This window comes from Aspergillus niger, assembly GCF_000002855.4.
Source record: "Aspergillus niger supercontig An13".
Classification (NCBI taxonomy): Eukaryota; Fungi; Ascomycota; class Eurotiomycetes; order Eurotiales; family Aspergillaceae; genus Aspergillus; species Aspergillus niger.
In genome coordinates, this window is record NT_166528.1 from 451,637 (window position 1) to 469,430 (window position 17,794).

At 50.2% G+C, this 17,794-nt stretch overlaps 7 protein-coding genes across 7 annotated transcripts; 5 read left to right on the plus strand and 2 right to left on the minus strand.

The window, feature by feature from the left end:
- Positions 1 to 213: 213 nt before the first annotated feature.
- On the plus strand, positions 214 to 1,664 carry An13g01840 (uncharacterized protein; the record flags this gene model as incomplete). The annotated part of the gene is made up of 2 exons (XM_001396285.1): positions 214 to 1,487; positions 1,541 to 1,664. The coding sequence occupies 2 exons, from the start codon at positions 214 to 216 to the stop codon at positions 1,662 to 1,664; spliced, it is 1,398 nt and encodes a 465-aa protein (XP_001396322.1).
- Positions 1,665 to 2,144: 480 nt separating this feature from the next.
- Positions 2,145 to 3,164, minus strand: An13g01850 (hypothetical protein; the record flags this gene model as incomplete). The annotated part of the gene is made up of 6 exons (XM_059743857.1): positions 2,145 to 2,198; positions 2,293 to 2,345; positions 2,428 to 2,619; positions 2,712 to 2,879; positions 2,972 to 3,032; positions 3,129 to 3,164. The coding sequence occupies 6 exons, from the start codon at positions 3,162 to 3,164 to the stop codon at positions 2,145 to 2,147; spliced, it is 564 nt and encodes a 187-aa protein (XP_059602083.1).
- A 1,044-nt stretch (positions 3,165 to 4,208) lies between these two features.
- An13g01860 (uncharacterized protein) lies at positions 4,209 to 6,151 on the minus strand (the record flags this gene model as incomplete). The annotated part of the gene is made up of 5 exons (XM_001396287.3): positions 4,209 to 4,249; positions 4,293 to 4,336; positions 4,600 to 5,772; positions 5,843 to 5,913; positions 5,984 to 6,151. 5 exons carry the CDS (start codon positions 6,149 to 6,151, stop codon positions 4,209 to 4,211), a joined length of 1,497 nt encoding a protein of 498 aa, XP_001396324.3.
- Positions 6,152 to 6,873: 722 nt separating this feature from the next.
- On the plus strand, positions 6,874 to 9,003 carry An13g01870 (uncharacterized protein; the record flags this gene model as incomplete). The annotated part of the gene is made up of 8 exons (XM_059743858.1): positions 6,874 to 6,912; positions 6,953 to 7,030; positions 7,088 to 7,296; positions 7,450 to 7,524; positions 7,678 to 7,891; positions 7,988 to 8,053; positions 8,195 to 8,461; positions 8,578 to 9,003. The coding sequence occupies 8 exons, from the start codon at positions 6,874 to 6,876 to the stop codon at positions 9,001 to 9,003; spliced, it is 1,374 nt and encodes a 457-aa protein (XP_059602084.1).
- Positions 9,004 to 10,282: 1,279 nt separating this feature from the next.
- An13g01880 (uncharacterized protein) lies at positions 10,283 to 12,078 on the plus strand (the record flags this gene model as incomplete). Its single annotated transcript, XM_001396289.3, has 3 exons — positions 10,283 to 10,594; positions 10,654 to 11,001; positions 11,050 to 12,078. The coding sequence occupies 3 exons, from the start codon at positions 10,283 to 10,285 to the stop codon at positions 12,076 to 12,078; spliced, it is 1,689 nt and encodes a 562-aa protein (XP_001396326.3).
- Positions 12,079 to 12,529: 451 nt separating this feature from the next.
- On the plus strand, positions 12,530 to 13,649 carry An13g01890 (uncharacterized protein; the record flags this gene model as incomplete). The annotated part of the gene is made up of 4 exons (XM_059743860.1): positions 12,530 to 12,611; positions 12,705 to 12,821; positions 12,955 to 13,143; positions 13,243 to 13,649. The coding sequence occupies 4 exons, from the start codon at positions 12,530 to 12,532 to the stop codon at positions 13,647 to 13,649; spliced, it is 795 nt and encodes a 264-aa protein (XP_059602085.1).
- Positions 13,650 to 14,737: 1,088 nt separating this feature from the next.
- An13g01900 (uncharacterized protein) lies at positions 14,738 to 16,586 on the plus strand (the record flags this gene model as incomplete). Its single annotated transcript, XM_059743861.1, has 4 exons — positions 14,738 to 15,813; positions 15,872 to 16,237; positions 16,419 to 16,444; positions 16,519 to 16,586. The coding sequence occupies 4 exons, from the start codon at positions 14,738 to 14,740 to the stop codon at positions 16,584 to 16,586; spliced, it is 1,536 nt and encodes a 511-aa protein (XP_059602086.1).
- Positions 16,587 to 17,794: the final 1,208 nt, after the last annotated feature.

The window sequence follows — 17,794 nt, forward strand, 5'->3', positions numbered from 1 at the left end:
CTGTCAATTTCCGCTAATTACTTATAAAGGAGCCATGCATATCCCCGGGCTGTCCTCCTGTGGGGAGAAGGTATAAGGTCGTCAACGTGCAGTGCTGTGGTACTACTAAGCCTCGCTTGCTTATCCTAAGGATTCACCACCACGCGTGACTAGTACACTACATATTTTCAAGTGCAGCTCTTCCTTGCACTTTCCCCGATTTAGCTTGCCAAAATGGGTAGTCTTTCTCCCTTGCTTCCAGCATCGCCGCGCATGCTGCCCCATTACTTCATCTCAGTGCTCTATGCGCTATTCTCCTCTCTCTTCAACCTCATCCCAGACCACGCAAAAAGTCATCTCTTCAAGTCGGGCAGAGCACACGACTTTCTGCCGTCAACGTGGAAGCAGGTTGACTATGAGATCCGCAACGTCGTCAACCACCACGGCCGTTATTGGTGGCACACCACGGGATACGTGTTGAATCTGCTCCTGCAGGAGGCCGGCTACACAGATCATGCGCAACGACGCATCCTGACCTTCTTCGGTCGCTCGATCGCTCCGCACCTCGGAGTCGCAAATGAGCCTGGTGCGCAGAGATGGCCGAGTTTCATGACGGACAACCATAACCCAATCGAATTGAGTTGGGACTGGCATACTGGCAAAAAGTCTCCGACGGTTCGGTTCTCAATTGAGCCCGTGGGCCCCAATGCCGGCACGCAAGTGGATCCCGACAACCAACCTGCAGACGCGCACTTCAGGAAGGTCCTGATGCAGGCGTTACCCAACACGGATAGGGAATGGTTCGACCATTTCGATCAAGCATTGGCTCCGGACCTGCCTCCCAAGGGCTGCATGGAGGGCCATCCGTCGAAGATCTTTTACGCCTTTGATCTGAGCGAAGAGGATATCACCGGAAAGGCCTACTTCTTCCCCGGCTTCAAGGCCAGGACCACGAAGCAGACAAATCTACAGGTCCTCGCCGAAGCAATTCGCACAGCTCCTCACTGCAGCGACAATGAGAAGCTTGGCGCCTTCTTGATGTTCGAGGATTTTGCCCAGGATCCCTCGACGCCACCGCTGGAGATGGACATGCTAGCCATCGACTTGGTCCGCCCGGCTGATTCGCGCCTCAAGATATACTTTCGAGCGCGCGAAACGAGCTTTGCCTCTGTGCGTCAGATGATGACGATGGGAAACCGGATTACCAACCCGTCACTAGAAGCTGGACTGCGGAATTTGAGGAAGCTGTGGGACGGGGTTCTAGCCCAGACTGGCGTGCCTGATGATACACCCCTCCCAGCTGCTAATCATCGCACAGGGGGAATCCTGTATAACATGGAGTTCCGCCCAGGAAGCACGGCCCCCAACGTCAAGGTGTATATTCCCGCCCGGCATTACGCGCCAAGCGACTGGCATGTGGTCACGGCGTTGAATGAATACATGTATGGGATCAACGAAAAGTCGGAACTGCCCATGCGTACCTATACTGAAACCCTGCGTAAAGTATTGTGAGTAGCCAGTGTCCGATCCTTCAAGTACATATTGCTAACATTCGATGCAGCACGCACGATGCTCTCCAGCAACGTGGTCTACATACCTATATCGCCTGCTCGGTTCAGTCGGGTGGTGATCTCCGGGTTGTGTCGTACATGAATGCGCAGAGCGAGAAATTTGCCACGACATGAGCATGTGGCTATGACATGATGAATCATGAGATACGATTTAGTGTATGTAACATCTCTTTTCCTCAAAACCAGTCTACCCGTCTTTCTACTTCGTACTGTAATTAAATACATGACATAACCTATTTATTGCCTTGATCATTTGAACCAGATGACACTGGAAGACGCTTACCTTGAGACACACCGACACAGCATTAGTAAAGAAAGGAATCCGTAGGATGACGCCTTCTGGTACGCTGGGTAAAGATACCGCAAAAGGGTCGAGGTCCAAGCAGCGCGATGCAGCGAGTAGAGACCAAGCGAGAAGTAAGCGTGGGCTCCACTTGAACGGGCCACACCCGAGCTCGTGTCATTTGCTGATAACCTCGGATCAGGTTGGCCCATGCAAAACCGAGTCGGCTCGCGAGTGGGGTCTTCCGAGTTTTTCAGTGCACATCGACGGAAGGTCATGATGGAGGAGCTGGTCTCTGGCATGCATCCATTTCATGATCGAAGACCGTATGCAACAGCAGCTACTCCAATCTTCGCAGAGGCGGCCTGAACGACTACGGGATGAAATCATCCTGCAAGTTTCACTTGGCACAGAATAAGACACGGGAAATTACCTCTCATGCCATGCAGAAGACTATACCCAGAACTGCCTCGGGCGCAGCTCTAGTGTCGGTGGTTGACCCACTGCAGTGACTTCTCGTGAGGCCCTACTGTCAACACGTGTCGGATCGACAGAGGGGCACCACGACTTGGGGTTGGGATTTTTAATCATAACCCTTCACTGTTCTCCTCGACACGTGTGAGTCCATAGAGGGCATTCCACCATGTGCTTCCTTTATTCCTTGGATCATTCCTCCCCGGTTATCCGGTTTCCAGGATCCCGCCGTAGCCGCGAGGCATGCGTATCTACTGACTGCAGTTTCCCCCGGCCAAGGCGGGTAATACTCGGTGATGGCCACTGCCATACCTGACGGAGTACCCAGTCAATCTGATACAATTGTAAAAGAAATAGTGTATGACCCGTTGGGGCGGCGCGCTGATAATGCAGTCAGACCAGACTTACTACGACCCTTCCATTCTCTGCAGAAGAATGTTCCATAAACCCAATCAGTCGACGGGAAGAACAGCGCGGCGCCCGAATGGTTCCCACACTAAGAATCTTCTGGCGCCCTCGACGTTGGGACCCAGTTGGCAAGATCGAGAGGGGCAATTCTTCAGCGACAAGCCCTGAATTCTCACCTTCGTCTTAGTTAGTTTGACACCATGTGGCGCATCTATATGGAACCGGCGCAAGAATCAGTCAGTCAACGAGGATCAACCGAATTGAGTCCCACGTAACGATCTATGTGGGATTTTCCTACCCATCCCGTATACCTTGATCTGGTTTCTTACCAATATGGATCCGGACTCACTCTTGAGGGGTTCTCATCCGTCTTGTCGCGAAACACGACATGCCAGGAATGCCCACCCCGCCACCCCCTTCCTGGCCAAACTTTCAGCTCTGCCGTCCATTGTGGATCCGCCTCCTACCTATTCGGGCTGTTCGTTTCTAAAGTCAATGTCTTGCTTGATCCACTATGGTACGGCTTTCGTTGCCTTGCAATTCGTTACGGTTCGAAACTACAGGGCACTATAGCTCAGTCGATTCTAGCGAGCCGATCTCACACCGCTGGATGGAAATACTGACTCCTATCTCAACATTAGTTTCCCCATTAGAAGATGACATCGTCTTTTGACTTGGATTCCTGCACAATAATTTGATTCGACGGTCTGCAACAGCCAAGCCATATGGTACCCCACTGGTATCTGTCAGATTATCTATCTCATGCTATTTCCAAACCGTGCCAGCAATATAACATGTCATCGCATGAATTCCCCACTAATATGTCCAGCTTGAGGGGGGGTAGTCGACTAGTAACATTCACGCAACATGCAAAAGAAGCATACTGGATTCCCCTATACCAACCCCTCTTCACTATCGTGATGCGCTATATTCATTCATCAATACCCTTTCCAGACATGCAATGATAGATTGGCTCTACCTACAGCAAATCTGTAGATACAAGATTAACAAAGATAACATCACCCTCTCATAGAGAAATCACAACGATAACGATCTTGCAATAAAATTTCATCTCTCTGCTATCGATAGGGTATACACAACCCCAGTATTTCCGAGAACCCAGCCGAGAGACCTAAGTGAACTCATGAAGATATTTTTTCAGCCGTACGACAAGGACATTATATCCGTTTTTTTATACGTTGAGGCGTACTAGAAAACTACTATTATTTTGCTAGTACGACTCATGGTTATCTCTGTAGGGATGAAAGCCTTCCGTCGCATATGAGCCATGTATGAGGAAGTGGCCAACCCGATTTAAAGTAATGATATGCAGTGTGGTGTTATACGTTCTCAAAGTTGGGGTCATTACTATGGTTTAACTTATATACAGACGTGTTAATATGCTAGTTCGTAGGCATCAATCTCTATATATATTAAGATTTAGAAAGTTTATTGCTGGTCAGGAATGTGTGTTACGCATTTCTCAAAAACATTTATAGTTCTGTTGTCTCCGGTTGTTGGCAATAGTAGAATACTAAGCGTCGAGTATGGTAGCATTATTAATTGAACATACTCACTGTCCGACACAATTATTCTAGTGTTCATGTTCGAAACAACTGTGCTATATTGAAACATATTATTAAATCGATGTATATGAGGACAGTTATCCTTTATGCCTGTGCCTACTAAGATCACTTCCCTCAACTGCTTTTAACATCCACCACCGGACCCTTATACACCCTCCTCCCCTGAACAATATACATCGCCAAACTAATAACAAACACCCCTACGAAGAGCACCACGCTCCAATTGAAATTGTTCAAAGTCACGGGTATCTCAGTTGGCCAGAAAGACCAGAACAGCGCGAAGATCACGTAGACTAACGCTACCGCATTGATCCAGATCCCGTGCTTCCCTAGACTCCACCGTCGCGGGGGTAACGTCTCCGGACAGGAGATTTTGCGATACATGACGCAGCTGATGGAGATAGCGTAGGTCCACATGAGCGCTGCTACGTTTAGGGAGATGATGGCGTTGAAGGCGGTGTCGGAGCCAATGTTAATAAGGGAGAGAAGGCCGCTGATGATGCATGATAGGGCGATGGCGTTCACGGGCAGTTTGTAGTGCTGATTGACTTTTGAGATCCAGTTTGAGAAGGGTAGGCCCCTGTCGCGCGCGAACGCGTAGGTCTGGCGGGCTGTGGAGGCGTTGAAGAGGATGTTGCTGAAGATGACTGGGATGAGGATTATAGCGGTGAGGCCGTTGACGCCGGCGGTTGAGACGGCTTGTTTGAAGACGTAGATGAAGGGGAATCCGGTTGGGTCATCTAAGGCATCTTTTACGGAGGGCATGGCGAACATGAGGGTGATGATGAGTACGAGGGCTAGGATGCCGTTGCTGAAGTAGCCGCCGCAGATGGCCATGGGGACGTATCGGCCGGCGTCGCGGACCTCTTCTGACATGTGTGCCGTGGCGTCTGAGCTAAGGGATCCGTAGATGGCGGATATTTGCCCGATCATTAATGCTAACCCGACGTTGTTCCAGCCGCCGTAGAGGCTGAATTCGGTGAATACAGCCTTTGCGGACTGGCGTGGGGCCATGGCCCAGAGGACGACAATCACGACTACCCAGCAGATGGTGTGCAGGGCTAGCAGGGCATTCTGTATCCGTGGCATCCAGCTGGCAGCGTAGACATTGAAGAAGTAGATGATCAGGATCATGGCGAAAACAAAGAGCGTTCCTTGCCATCGCTTGGGGTCGTAATCGGGGTTGCGCACGCTGATGAGCCCTTGGATGATTGTGCCGGTCAGGAAGGACCCTGATGCGGCGCCAGCTTGCCATGCGAGAACGGACATCCATCCGGTAATGTAGCTGAGAAACTTTTGGTATCGGGGAGAGGCGAATTCGGACACCCAGTGGTACTGTCCTCCTGATGTTGGAGCCATGGATGCCATCTCCGATAAGGAGACGATGATGAAGCCGAATCCGACAAAGGTCCACACGTATGTCCACACCAGGCCAGCCATTCCACCGTCTTCAAGACCTTCATAGTTGGATCTGGTCACTCGAATGCGTTAGTGCTGGAAGAATGTGCGTGGTATGAGATGATAGGAAGATGATGCCGTACATTAAAATGAACTCCCAGGTCGCCTGCAAGACTGATGCGAAACTTAAGGCAGCGAGAGGCCGGAGATTTCTCTAGATTTGAATACGAGGTCAGCTACTCATTCTTACTGTGCTAGTCGCGGAAGAATTGTAGATATCGTACCTTGAACTCCTGCGCTTTGCCCATGCGGTTCATGTCGCTGTGGTCATATCGCGTGCCGGTTTCCCCGCCATTTCCCTCGCCGGCTTCGACTTCCAACGGATGACAGCCCGTCGTCACCACCCGGTCGCCCTTTTGGATGCTGCCCGCTTCCCCAGTTGCGGACGACATTTTGGGGAACTGGCAACGAGCTAAACTGAGATGAAGATAGATGAGGCTGAGGAGGCTAATTCTGCGACCACCGACTAAAATACGACACGGGAAGTCAGGCTGTGTGACGTGAGGGATCAAACAAAGAAACCACCGGCCATTTCCACCAGCATCCCCTGATTTCCCCTGCAACTGGCCGTTAATTCACTGGATTTCTTACAGCTGGGTGGTGGGAAGGAGTTTCCCTCATTATTTGTCTCAAAACTTGCTGTATCCAGCGTGGGGGTTCCCCAGTCTTTGTTCGCCGACCGCCATCAGGGGCCCGTGGCAGCAAGGGTCGGAACGCACTCACATGGCCCCATGGTACTCCTCCCGGAGAATGTGGCCAGTCAACATGAACACAAGACGTCGATCTCTGCCACCTTGATTTCTGAAGGGGGGCGCAGACACTCGCAATGTGCTGGCGGCGGGTGCAACAGACAACGTGAGCGCATAGCACGGCTCACCAGCTGCAACTCTTTGACATGCCCGCCACTCGATCGGCACTCTTGGCAAGCAGGGAATATCTCCCCCCTCCTTCTTCCTCATGATGAGGTGATTGATTGTCTTGACAAGGGATACACGGGATTACCAGGATGAGCCGATTCAAAATCGGTCCACTGAGGAAGCAGGTTTGATTTGCAGGAGGGAACCTCCGGATAGGCTGGACGGTCATTGGACCGGCCACCTGTCATGGCACCAAAATGGGGCGTGGCTGTAACCCATGCCTGGGATGCAGACAAGTAAGGAATCTCCCGTCTTTGATCCCCCTTCTCATCGCAGGGCCAGCGTTGTCAAATCTGGGCCAGGAGCGACTGGCTTTTCGCGTGGCATGAGATAGGGATGTCTGTATTTGATCAGGTGCAGCATTGATAGCCATTAAAGTTTAGGGGCCCATTCTCACGGCGGATTGGCCAGTCTCCGCGAGTCAGCGTGGCCAGTCCCGAAAATAGCTCATTCCTATCGACGCGCGATGCGGAGAGGAGGGGTCGATTAGCAGTTGATCAGCCGGGATCCAGTTTTACTGCTGTGCTTATTCGCGCCGGTATCCACCAACGACATGCGATCGGGGCGTACCGTCAAGACTTCGGACTTTCGTGGTGGATATCTGCCTGTCCTACCTCCCGGTGCAGGGGAGTGTGCCAACAATGCCTGCCGGCCTTTTCAATCACTCTCGCTTTTATCAGAACATAATCGACCTGGCCATGTGTGCTTGTCCATGGTTACACACTCATCCAGTCTTTTTTCGTATAAGCATAACCCCTGTCCGACCAGCTCAGAGAGAATAACAAACACTCGATGCGCCTCGAACGTGACGGCGGAAAGGCTAAGGTGTCAAGGGAGCAATCAACCCTGTCGGTCAAGGCTGTCAGCCGCAGAAGTAGTCGGCACACCCACCTTCTCCATCTCAGCGACGCGACGATTCTCCCAAATTTTCTGGGTAGATAATATCGCAATGTCGTGATGATATCCCTTCTACAGCAGTAACAGCGGGTTTTTAGTCGCAGTGCACCTATTGCGATGGCCGTCCTGGCCTCCTCGCTTCCTCCTGGAGTTTCCCCTCCCTTGACGGAGGATAACGACCATAATCATAACGGTCTGATCGTTATCGTTACTTCACTGGCTCTATTCTTGGTTCTGGCCTCGCTGGTCATCAGAATATTCGCCTCATCAAAAAGAGGTCTCATGCTCCAGGATGACCACGTTCTTTTTGCCGCAGCAGTGGGTTAGGTTCCACTAAGAATGTCCGTTTACAAACTAATCTCCTGGGTCCACCAGATATGTGCTTGCACCCAGGTATCGCTTGTGCTTCTCCAGGTTCACTATGGGTGGGGCAAGTCCAGAGAGCTGATCCCGTTCAGTGACTACACACAGATGAAGAAGGTAAGTACGTTGTCCGAGCGCAGAGACCGACCAACGAGCTAAACGCCTTAGGCCGGATACGCGGCGGATCTGTTTTATGTCCTTATCATTGGTTTGTCAAAAATAGGCACGATGCTTTTCTATCAAAATCTTTCCTTGCAGCGTACAAAGTGGATGGTCAATGCTATCATAGCATCATGTGGCCTATGGACCATAGTCGCAATATTACTCCTAGCCATTCGATGCAACAGCCGTCCTTGGACTGATATCGATTCCGCATGTGGTGGGCTTTTCCCACGATGGCAAGCCATTTGTGCCCTTGACATTGTTTTGGAAGCCGTAATCCTTGCATATCCAGCGATAACGATCCGAAATGTGCAAATAACCTTGAGCAAGAAGCTAAAGGTTCTAGCCATTCTGAACTGCCGGGTCATGTACGTCGCCTGTCTTTACATACGTGCTGAGTTTTCGCATGCTGACACGAATATCTCCAACCCAGATTGATTCCCCTTTCCGCTGTGCACCTATACTACATTCACCTTCAGATATATTCCTCCAACCCCACGCTTGTCGGCACCTATGCCACCATTGTCGCAGAGCTACACCTCAGCCTCAGCATCGTTCTTCTCACAGTCTCATGCCTAAAAATGTTCGTCGCGGTTTACGAGGATGATCATGGGCTCGCATACACGGAAGATGCTTCGAATTCTCACAGTCGCAGCGGGCGCAGCGGGCCCAAATCATGGCGATCATCTCGCCCGGTCAAAGACCTGAGCTCTTTTGGTAGCAGTTGTAATGAAGAGGAGCCGATCTTACGGACGGAAGCGACCGTGTCGGCCTCCTCACCGCCGCTTGAAGGGCACCGCCGCAATGCGATAATGAAAAGTGTACAGATATCGGTGACCCGAGAGAGCATTGAACTGGGCGAGATGGCGGGACCATCCTCTGCTGCGATACCTAGGTCAACATGATTTTCTTCCATCGGTAAGTTTATTGTATGATCAGGGAGGTCTCATTCGTCAATAGATAATTCTAATGAACTGCATTGGGATTGGGTATTACCTATATCCTGTTACTTGATTCGTGCTTTCCGTTGACAGTGCGCCGAGGACCTCTAAGTCCTGTCGTTACTAGACTAATAGATATGATGCGACAGTCTCTAGCATTACAGACCTACGTACTTGCTTGACCTGCCTTTGTGAGCGGTTGATATAAAGCATGAACAAAAAGGCGCCCACATCTTCCTGAGCAGCTCCTGAACGGGTACAGCTTCAATAAGAAATACGGTTTTGCACCTGCATCCATTGTATTCATTGGCTATATTTGTCCAGACCTACCACCTTAATCATATATTACACGACGTGTAACATGTGATGCCCAAATGCAGACGCGATCGCATAAGTTCCCATCTCAATGATGGCAAGATACATATCTTTAATCCCTTCAGCAATGAGTTGAAGATGTTGCTCACTATCTGACAGCTTCTGCAACTAGCTCCTGAGATTGCAGGGTCGGGCAGCTCGCTACAATGCTGCTGTGCACCCAAGTTGGAGATTCTACGGGACCTGTTCAATCCAGGCCATAGTCATTTACCTGTCCGTGGCAATCGGATCCCGGCCTTTGAAAGACAGCTCATGGACGGCAACCGTTCTTGGGCAGTTGCCAAGGAAATACCTAACAACTGTATAGGTGTGGGTTATGCCTGGGGCAATCTGAGTGTATGCGATGGGTTGTCAGGACAGCTTTGTCATATTCTACCGATTGCGGTAGAAAGAACCGACGAATATGCCATTTAGCCTGTTTTGCACCTCACTGCGGGTCAGGGTCAATATGGCCTTCTGCAAGGAGTTGGATACCGGAGAGCTGTTTGTATGTTTCTGTCTTTCGAATGAGTTGAACCTACTTGTGAAGTAAGGCCTTTGTGTCTAACAGCACAAATTTCTAGTGACTATTCACCCATTCGTTTGTGATGAACACAATCTCTTGTATCTGGCTCTGTCCCAGCCAGCCCATCGATCCCCGCACTCGGCGCCTCGGGCCAAAATCGACCGGGACCGTGCGGAGATTCCCATTCCTGGATTATTTACTTCCTTGCATGCAGATCCCACCGCTTTCGCCTGTTTGTCTTGCATATCAGGCAAGTGTTGCAATTCAGGCTGTTAATATTGTGAGTGTCACTCTCATGTGTCCGGCGTGCATAACGAACGGTTGATGGCGGGCGTGGTTTCGATTGTATGACATACTTAAAGTATGCCGAGATCACCTTCTAGTCATCGTACAAGCTTTATCGTACGATCGGCATTCACTTCGCCTCTCGGGACAATGCTACACCTGGTCTGCCTAGCTTTACTGTGTCATGTTGCCCGTGGTCTCCCAACCCAGGCAAGCCATAATGCACAACCAGTGATCAACCTCGGCTATGCCAGATATCGAGGTGTGCGTCTCGAAGCTGGAGTTGACGAGTTTCTTGGGATGCGCTATGCATCTCCGCCTATCGGTGATCTAAGATTTCGAGCGCCCCAAGATCCGCCTGCAAACCAGACGCTACAAAGTGCCACGGAGGTATTGTTTAGGCTTTCAGATCAATCTATCAAGAGACAAACACCTGACAGTGTCTATAGTACGGGCCAATTTGCATTGGCCTAGACGAGGAAGAGTCACCTGGCGACATCAGCGAGGACTGTCTGTTTATCAATGTTTTCAAGCCATCCACAGCCACATCTCAATCGAAACTACCCGTTTGGCTCTTCATACAGGGTGGGGGCTACGCAGAAAATTCCAATGCCAATTACAACGGAACTCAAGTCATCCAAGCATCTGATGACGTCATCGTATTTGTAACATTCAATTATCGTGTTGGAGCCCTGGGCTTTCTGGCCAGTGAGAAAGTGAGACAAAATGGGGACCTAAATGCCGGGCTGCTAGACCAGCGAAAAGCCCTCAGATGGGTCAAACAATACATCGAACAGGTAATACATGTAGTCATGCAGGTATCGCAGTGGTGCTGACGTTATCAGTTTGGGGGGGACCCTGACCACATCGTGATCCATGGGGTATCGGCGGGTGCTGGCTCCGTTGCCTACCATCTATCCGCTTACGGTGGGAAGGACGAAGGGTTATTCATTGGTGCCATCGTCGAGTCGTCTTTTTGGCCGACCCAGCGAACAGTGTCGGAGATGGAGTTCCAGTTCGAACGGTTCGTCAATGATACCGGTTGCTCTTCTGCTCGTGATTCCCTTGAGTGCCTGCGAGAACAAGACATTGCAACCATTCAGAAAGGAAATACTGGATCTCCCTTTCCAGGGGGAAGTAGCTCTCCACTACCGGACTGGTACTTCCTCCCTGTTACCGACGGCAGTCTAGTCCCGGACGAGTTGTACAATGCTTTCGACGCAGGCAACTTCATCAAGGTTCCCGTCTTGGTGGGCGACGATACCGACGAAGGGTCTAACTTCGCCTACAACGCCAGTAGTAGCGCCGACGTGTCGCGCTTCTTCAAGAATAATTATCCAAATCTAACTTCCCAGCAACTCAACGAAATCAATCAGGTTTATCCTCGCGGCAAATTGTTACCACGGCACGCAGCATACTTTGGTGCTTCCTCTGCAGCATACGGAGACGCAACATTTACTTGTCCTGGAAATCATGTAGCGTCATCAGCTGCCAGATACTTACCGAACTCAGTGTGGAACTACCGGGTCAACATCATCGATGAATCAAATATTGCTGGTGGCATCGGTGTCCCGCACACGTTCGAGCTACCCGCGATTTTCGGAGCAGGGTCAACCGGCACTCTAAGCAGCGACTCGTCGTATCTAACTTATAATGCAGCTATAATCCCCGTTACGATGCATTACTTCATCAGCTTTGTCCAGACACTGAATCCCAATACGTATCGATATGCAACGGCGCCGGAGTGGAATACATGGGGGAACGGGCAGCGTCTCCGGCTGCAGACTAACGATACTGCAATGGAGGCAGTACCAGAGAGCTCGCTTCAGGATTGTGCGTTTTGGAAAAGCCTAACCGTGCCAATGGAGGTATAGTCCTGGGACTTGGGTTAGCTGTAGATAGTGACCATCAGGGGCACGAGTCAAGATGCTGGGTTAGAGCCTGATTAGTGGCTTGCACGTATTCTATATATCATAGTCTCGATGCAAGAATACACAATGTCATTCGACATCCTGGACCAGCGGAAGCCGACCCGTGTCTCATACGAGTAGTAGACGAGCACGCCTTATCAGCCAGGGCATCTAGAAGACTGGTGGGCCGATGGGCCGATGGGCCAATCAAATGTCACATCGGCTCAGCACACTTCATCTCCACACGAGGATTTGGTTCCCCGCAGAGGTTTTTCCGCGCCGATAGAAATGATAAGACCCAGTAGTATTTATTTAGTATCCCCCAGTCAAACCACCTGCTGCTTTCTCGCACTTGGTCGGCCGTGTGCTTGTAGATATCCATTGCTAGACTGCTACTTTTTTGAAGCGAGCCAATATGTCTGCCAAGGACCTGACCACACGAGAATGGATCAATGCTTTAATTGAACCTGGCCATCTTCTCGTCTGGGCCCTGCGCTGTAAGTGTGACAACGCTGACATTCCCAAATATTGCTCTGTCACTGGGACAGAACGTCTCAACAGAAGTGACGGATATCTAACACACCGAGTAGATTACGTCAAAGTCAATCTTGAGACCGTCTTTTGCAAAGGACAAATCTTCGCCCCTCTACTCCATCAAAGCAGATTGCGTGATGAAGCATTCGGCAAATTTTGGGTGGCTTTCAGCAGTTAGTGCACCACTTCGCTCCTATCCATGAGTGAAAGACCCCTTCCTCACCTGGAACCCATCCCATAACCACCCCTGACTTTCCCCAGCATACCTTCAAGCAAACGCCCCACCACCAGCTACCCAACCCCCAGATCAAATCACCCGCTCCTCAGATCTGATCCCGGTCCTCCTCTCCCGCGCCTCGGGCACCGTCCTCGACGTGGGCCCTGGCACAGGTACCCAAATGCCCCTCCTCCGCTCCCCAGCCATCAAGACCATCTACGGCGCGGAGCCCTGTCACGGCCTGCACGCCGAATTGCGCGCCAGCGCCACCTCCCAAGGTCTAGAGGACAAATACAACATCCTCCCCTGTGGCGTAGAATCCGCAGATCTGATCCCTACACTTCAAAAACAAGGCCTTCTCAAAACCGACACTTCAGACGTGCCTTCCATCCTTGAGAACCTGTCCACAACTAAAGAAGGCGTATTCGATACCATCGTCTGCGTGCGCGTCTTGTGCTCGGTCCCTGACATGCGTCGCACCGTCCAGGATCTGTACACCCTCCTCCGACCAGGCGGGAAGATGCTTGTCGTCGAGCATGTAGTTAACCCATGGCGGACGCCTAAGGGGTCCGTGATCGCCAGAGTGGTCCAGGCATTGTATGGATTCTTGGGCTGGAGTTGGTATATGGGTAACTGCTGTATGAACCGGGATACCACGTCGGCGTTGAAGCATGCGGCGGATCGGGATGGTGGGTGGGAGTCGGTTGAATTGGATAGCTGGTTTGAGAGTACCCCGATGCCGTATGTGGCTGGCATTTTGACGAAGAAGGGGGGTGTAAACTAGGACGGATGTTTGAAGGGTTCTATATATACCATAGGCGGCGTTGGTCGGAGAGATCGGGGAGATCATGTTGTTCAGCTCTATCGTTCACTTTCTATTACTCGCATAAATTGGACCCTGTAGCAGGATGGGAAAAGGCCAGAACGACATCGGACTTTCCCTAAGGATTCGATCTAGGAATGATGTACCCCGAATCAATGTCTTGTTATACCTAGCCTCCCAATCGTTATACGTATTGTTTATTGTCAAGAAATACGGGATCGAGGGAAATAATGTACATCGATCGGATACATCTCGTTTGTGGTAAAACCATGGTTCAGATCAAACAATGGATTTTTCCGGCTCTTAAATTTCCACATCCTCCATGTGATATTCAATGAGCACGCTTTGTGGGTAATAAAGATCCATTCGTATTGATAGATTACTGGAACTTAGCCAGATACTCCAGGTAATCAGAAGACAACGAGGAAGAATAAATCTCAAAGTAAGGTGCAATACAGTAATTAACTCACCTAAAACCTCAGGGACACACCACCGACTTTGTCATACATGTCTGAAAATCCATTGTCTGCGGAACAACAGCCAAGAAACTCTCACAAATCAATGAGCATGGACATCGCGATTAACAGCAAATTGTGGCTACGACTGAAGATCCCGTCATAAATCTAGAAGAATACGTATGGTCGCGATGCATTTCCTACCATCTATTACGTACTTTATGGAAGCTAAGACAGTGTCTATCATGCATACTAAGATTACAGCTTGACGGGAAGACCCGTTGCAAAAACAGAGTGATTTGAGAATACCCAAATATGTATGGCTGGATTGACATTGCAATAAAGACCTTGTCTATCCAGTCTTAGTAGTGCGATGAATGATTGTACTTCTGCTATTTGTTCATCTCGCAGTTTACCGATGTTTGTCAGCCACCTTTCCCTTGAACTGGCTTTATGGCTACAAAGAAGGTGTATAAAGATGTGTAACCTTGCTCCCCATACAGTGGGGAAAGTAAACTTGGACTTCGCCTACCTCTACGATTCGCTAGTATTCATCTAAGTTCCCAGTTGACTACTCACACCTCGTACACTACAATGGATTGCCCATCAGTCAGCGAGATGACCATCTCTGCTCTACACAAGCTCAACGACTGTCTGCAACACGCACTCTTGCGGGAATGGGCAGAGCAGCTGAAGACCTACTTCGAGAAGAACTGGAGGCAGAAACTCCGCATCTGCGCTACTTCAAACGGGATCTATGATGACAGTGGGCTGCATACAGATGAATTTGTCCGACCTCATGCTGTACGACGTTTGAAGAAACTGATCGAGGGGCTGGACGAGTGCATTGAAATTGGTATAGACACTCCCCCCTCTCCTCCGTCCAAGCGCCGTCTTCTCACTAACAACATGACAGTAACGAAGGATCAGGACTGTCTGTTTCCGGGCTGCGCTAAACATGACGAGTCAATGGAATCCGGATGTGATGAGCCAGGCCCTATAATTGAACGGCCAATGAGACCTGAAGGGGGGCCTAAACTCACAAAGGCAGTGAAAAAGGTCCAACTTAGGCTTGAAAAGATCGGCTTACTCGCTGAGAGAATGGCGGACACTTACAATGACGCGCGGGATTATGAAGCCAAGGCCAAGTTCACGTATGTGGACTATCAGAAGCTAGATGATCCCGACTATAAGCATCATCGTGATGTGGATGTTGAGGGCCTGCGCAGATTGAAGCAACATCTTGTTCGGGAGTACCATCAAGGGTATTCCATCGACTTCCCGAAATATAAAGCGGGACCTAGCGAAGACTTACCCAGCGGTAAATCTGCAGTGGCTTACCTTGAACAGAATCATCGACAGCAGGTCCACCGTTTAATCTTCGCCGTACTCCGCCGACACCACCGGCTGAGCATGTCGCGGAATGCAGCGGAGAAGCGGCGGGCCACCGCACAGGCTGCAGCAGATGGCACAGGAGACGTTTTGTCCGAGAACCCGCCGACGAACGTATTCCAACCCCAGCTGCCATCCACTGATGCAATGAGGCAGTTAGAACTTGGCTCGTGGTCCAAGGCCCCTCGTCCAGAGACCCTTGAGGGCCAGGAGCGAACATTTCAATGTCCATACTGCGGCGACATGCTCCTGGAGGCAGACTCGGAGCGCACAGCATGGTAGTAAGTTCCCGACTATCTCATAGAGAGAAGAGTCCATCAGCTAACACACAAATAGTGAACATGTAAACCGCGACCTTCTACCATTCACCTGTCTCTGGCCATGCTGTAAGCAAGAAGACCCGAAGGAATTTGCGAACGTGGTCGAATTAACAGCCCATCTCGAAGAGAATTTCGGGACAGTCGAGCACTGGGTGTGTGATCCTTGCCTTGCTCAGGGAAAGCCTTGCAACAGTTGCGAGTTCATGGACAAGAAGGACCTTGATAAGCATCTTGCCTCGGCTCATCCGAAACACAGCAATGGTTCGACTCCCACTATCCGTCTGGAGGTCCCTAGTGAATGTCCGCTATGCCCTCGCAAGCTCATCTACAAGACTCGTGGTCCGGATTCGCTTTATCCCCATGTTGCTAATCATATGGAACGGTTTGTTTCTCTGGCGTTGCCGGAGATTGGGGGTGAGGGGGCGGATTGTTAGCCTTCAGCTGCTGGGTAGGGGTTGTAGTAGGTTAGATGATTTTGTTCTTTGGGTATGAAATTTATTGGTATCAGAATGTGAATTCCAAGTCTTGGGCAGATAATATATAAATCGCTACTTTATATATAGATGCTCTGGGAAGACTAGGGAACGAGGTCTGTAGCCATAACTGATCGAGTTCCATCCAGCAACTGCCATTACTACTACTAGTATGTATGCACCATTACAGAGTATATGCATCTAGATCCACCACCCCAGTCAGGAAGTGCATTTACCCCAGACCAGACCCACCGCTGAATACGGACTCACTGACTCCACTCCAAATCATATAAAACTCACCACCCCTTAATAAAGCGATATGATGCATACAAGGCCCAGTATCCTAATGCGAAGATTGTAAGGGATTAATACTAGAGATTTAATCCGTTTATTACCAACACTAAGAACATTCTGGAATCGGATTGGTGAGGTTCTATACGTATATATCGGACTTTGGATTCCATGCAAGCCAGTGTCATATTTTACTAGGTGCGGCAGAGTGAAGAAGGAATGAAATTAAATTGGGGTGTTGAGTATTAATCCGATTATCTTGAGGGCTGTAAAAAGAGATGGGTGGTGGGGGGGGTTGGGTTATGTCGGACTTAAACAGGTAGAGTTATAATGGGACTGAGAAGGAATGAGATGAGAGGCTGGAGGGTAGTGAAATTGAAGATAGATGAGGGATTACTATTTTATGTGAAGTTGGGGCATGTTGTGGCCCTGTTGGAGGGGAGGAAAGTGGCTAGTTATGATGTTGGGGGGCTGAGGGTGCTGGTGGTTGATGCTGTGAAGAGAGTGATGGGAATTGGGGCGGTGATGAAAATATCTTGGCATAGAACTAATTGATGAAGTGAGGCGGATGGTAGAGATCTGTAAAGTCCAATGGGATGGAAGTGCTTTTCTAGTATAATGTTGGTGCATGTGAATGCCTTTGTTTATCGCGCAATGAGGCTAATAGGGTAGCGACTAACTGGGGCGAGAAGTTGGAATGGGATGATGGAATGATATGCATCGGGTCGGTCCGTCAGGTTTGCGCCACTCTACGATCTCCATCGATTGCCAACCGCAGCCATGATGGAAACAAGGGTAAGTATCTAACTATCACCAGTTAAGAAGGGAATCAGGCTGACGCTAGGCAGAACAGACCAGGGGAAGTCTCTGCCTGTCTCCGACCGCTAGTTTCCTCGAGGCCCATTCGCTATTCGAGCTACTTGCTCCCAGCAGGTGTCTAGGCTCTGCGCGATCGCATCCAGACCAGTGAATAATGCAGAGTCCATTAGGCAGACATGCATGTCAACCCGCGTCCCACGTTGCTTGCCGCATCCCACAGCCTCCCTGCGTCGAAGATCCACGGAGGCTCTGCTCTGTTGTCGTCCACTCATTCAGGACTCTTCTTCACTACTCCTGAAATCTCGAGAGTGGTGGTCATGTAGTAGACAACTGATGTCATCTGTCCCCAGGGAATC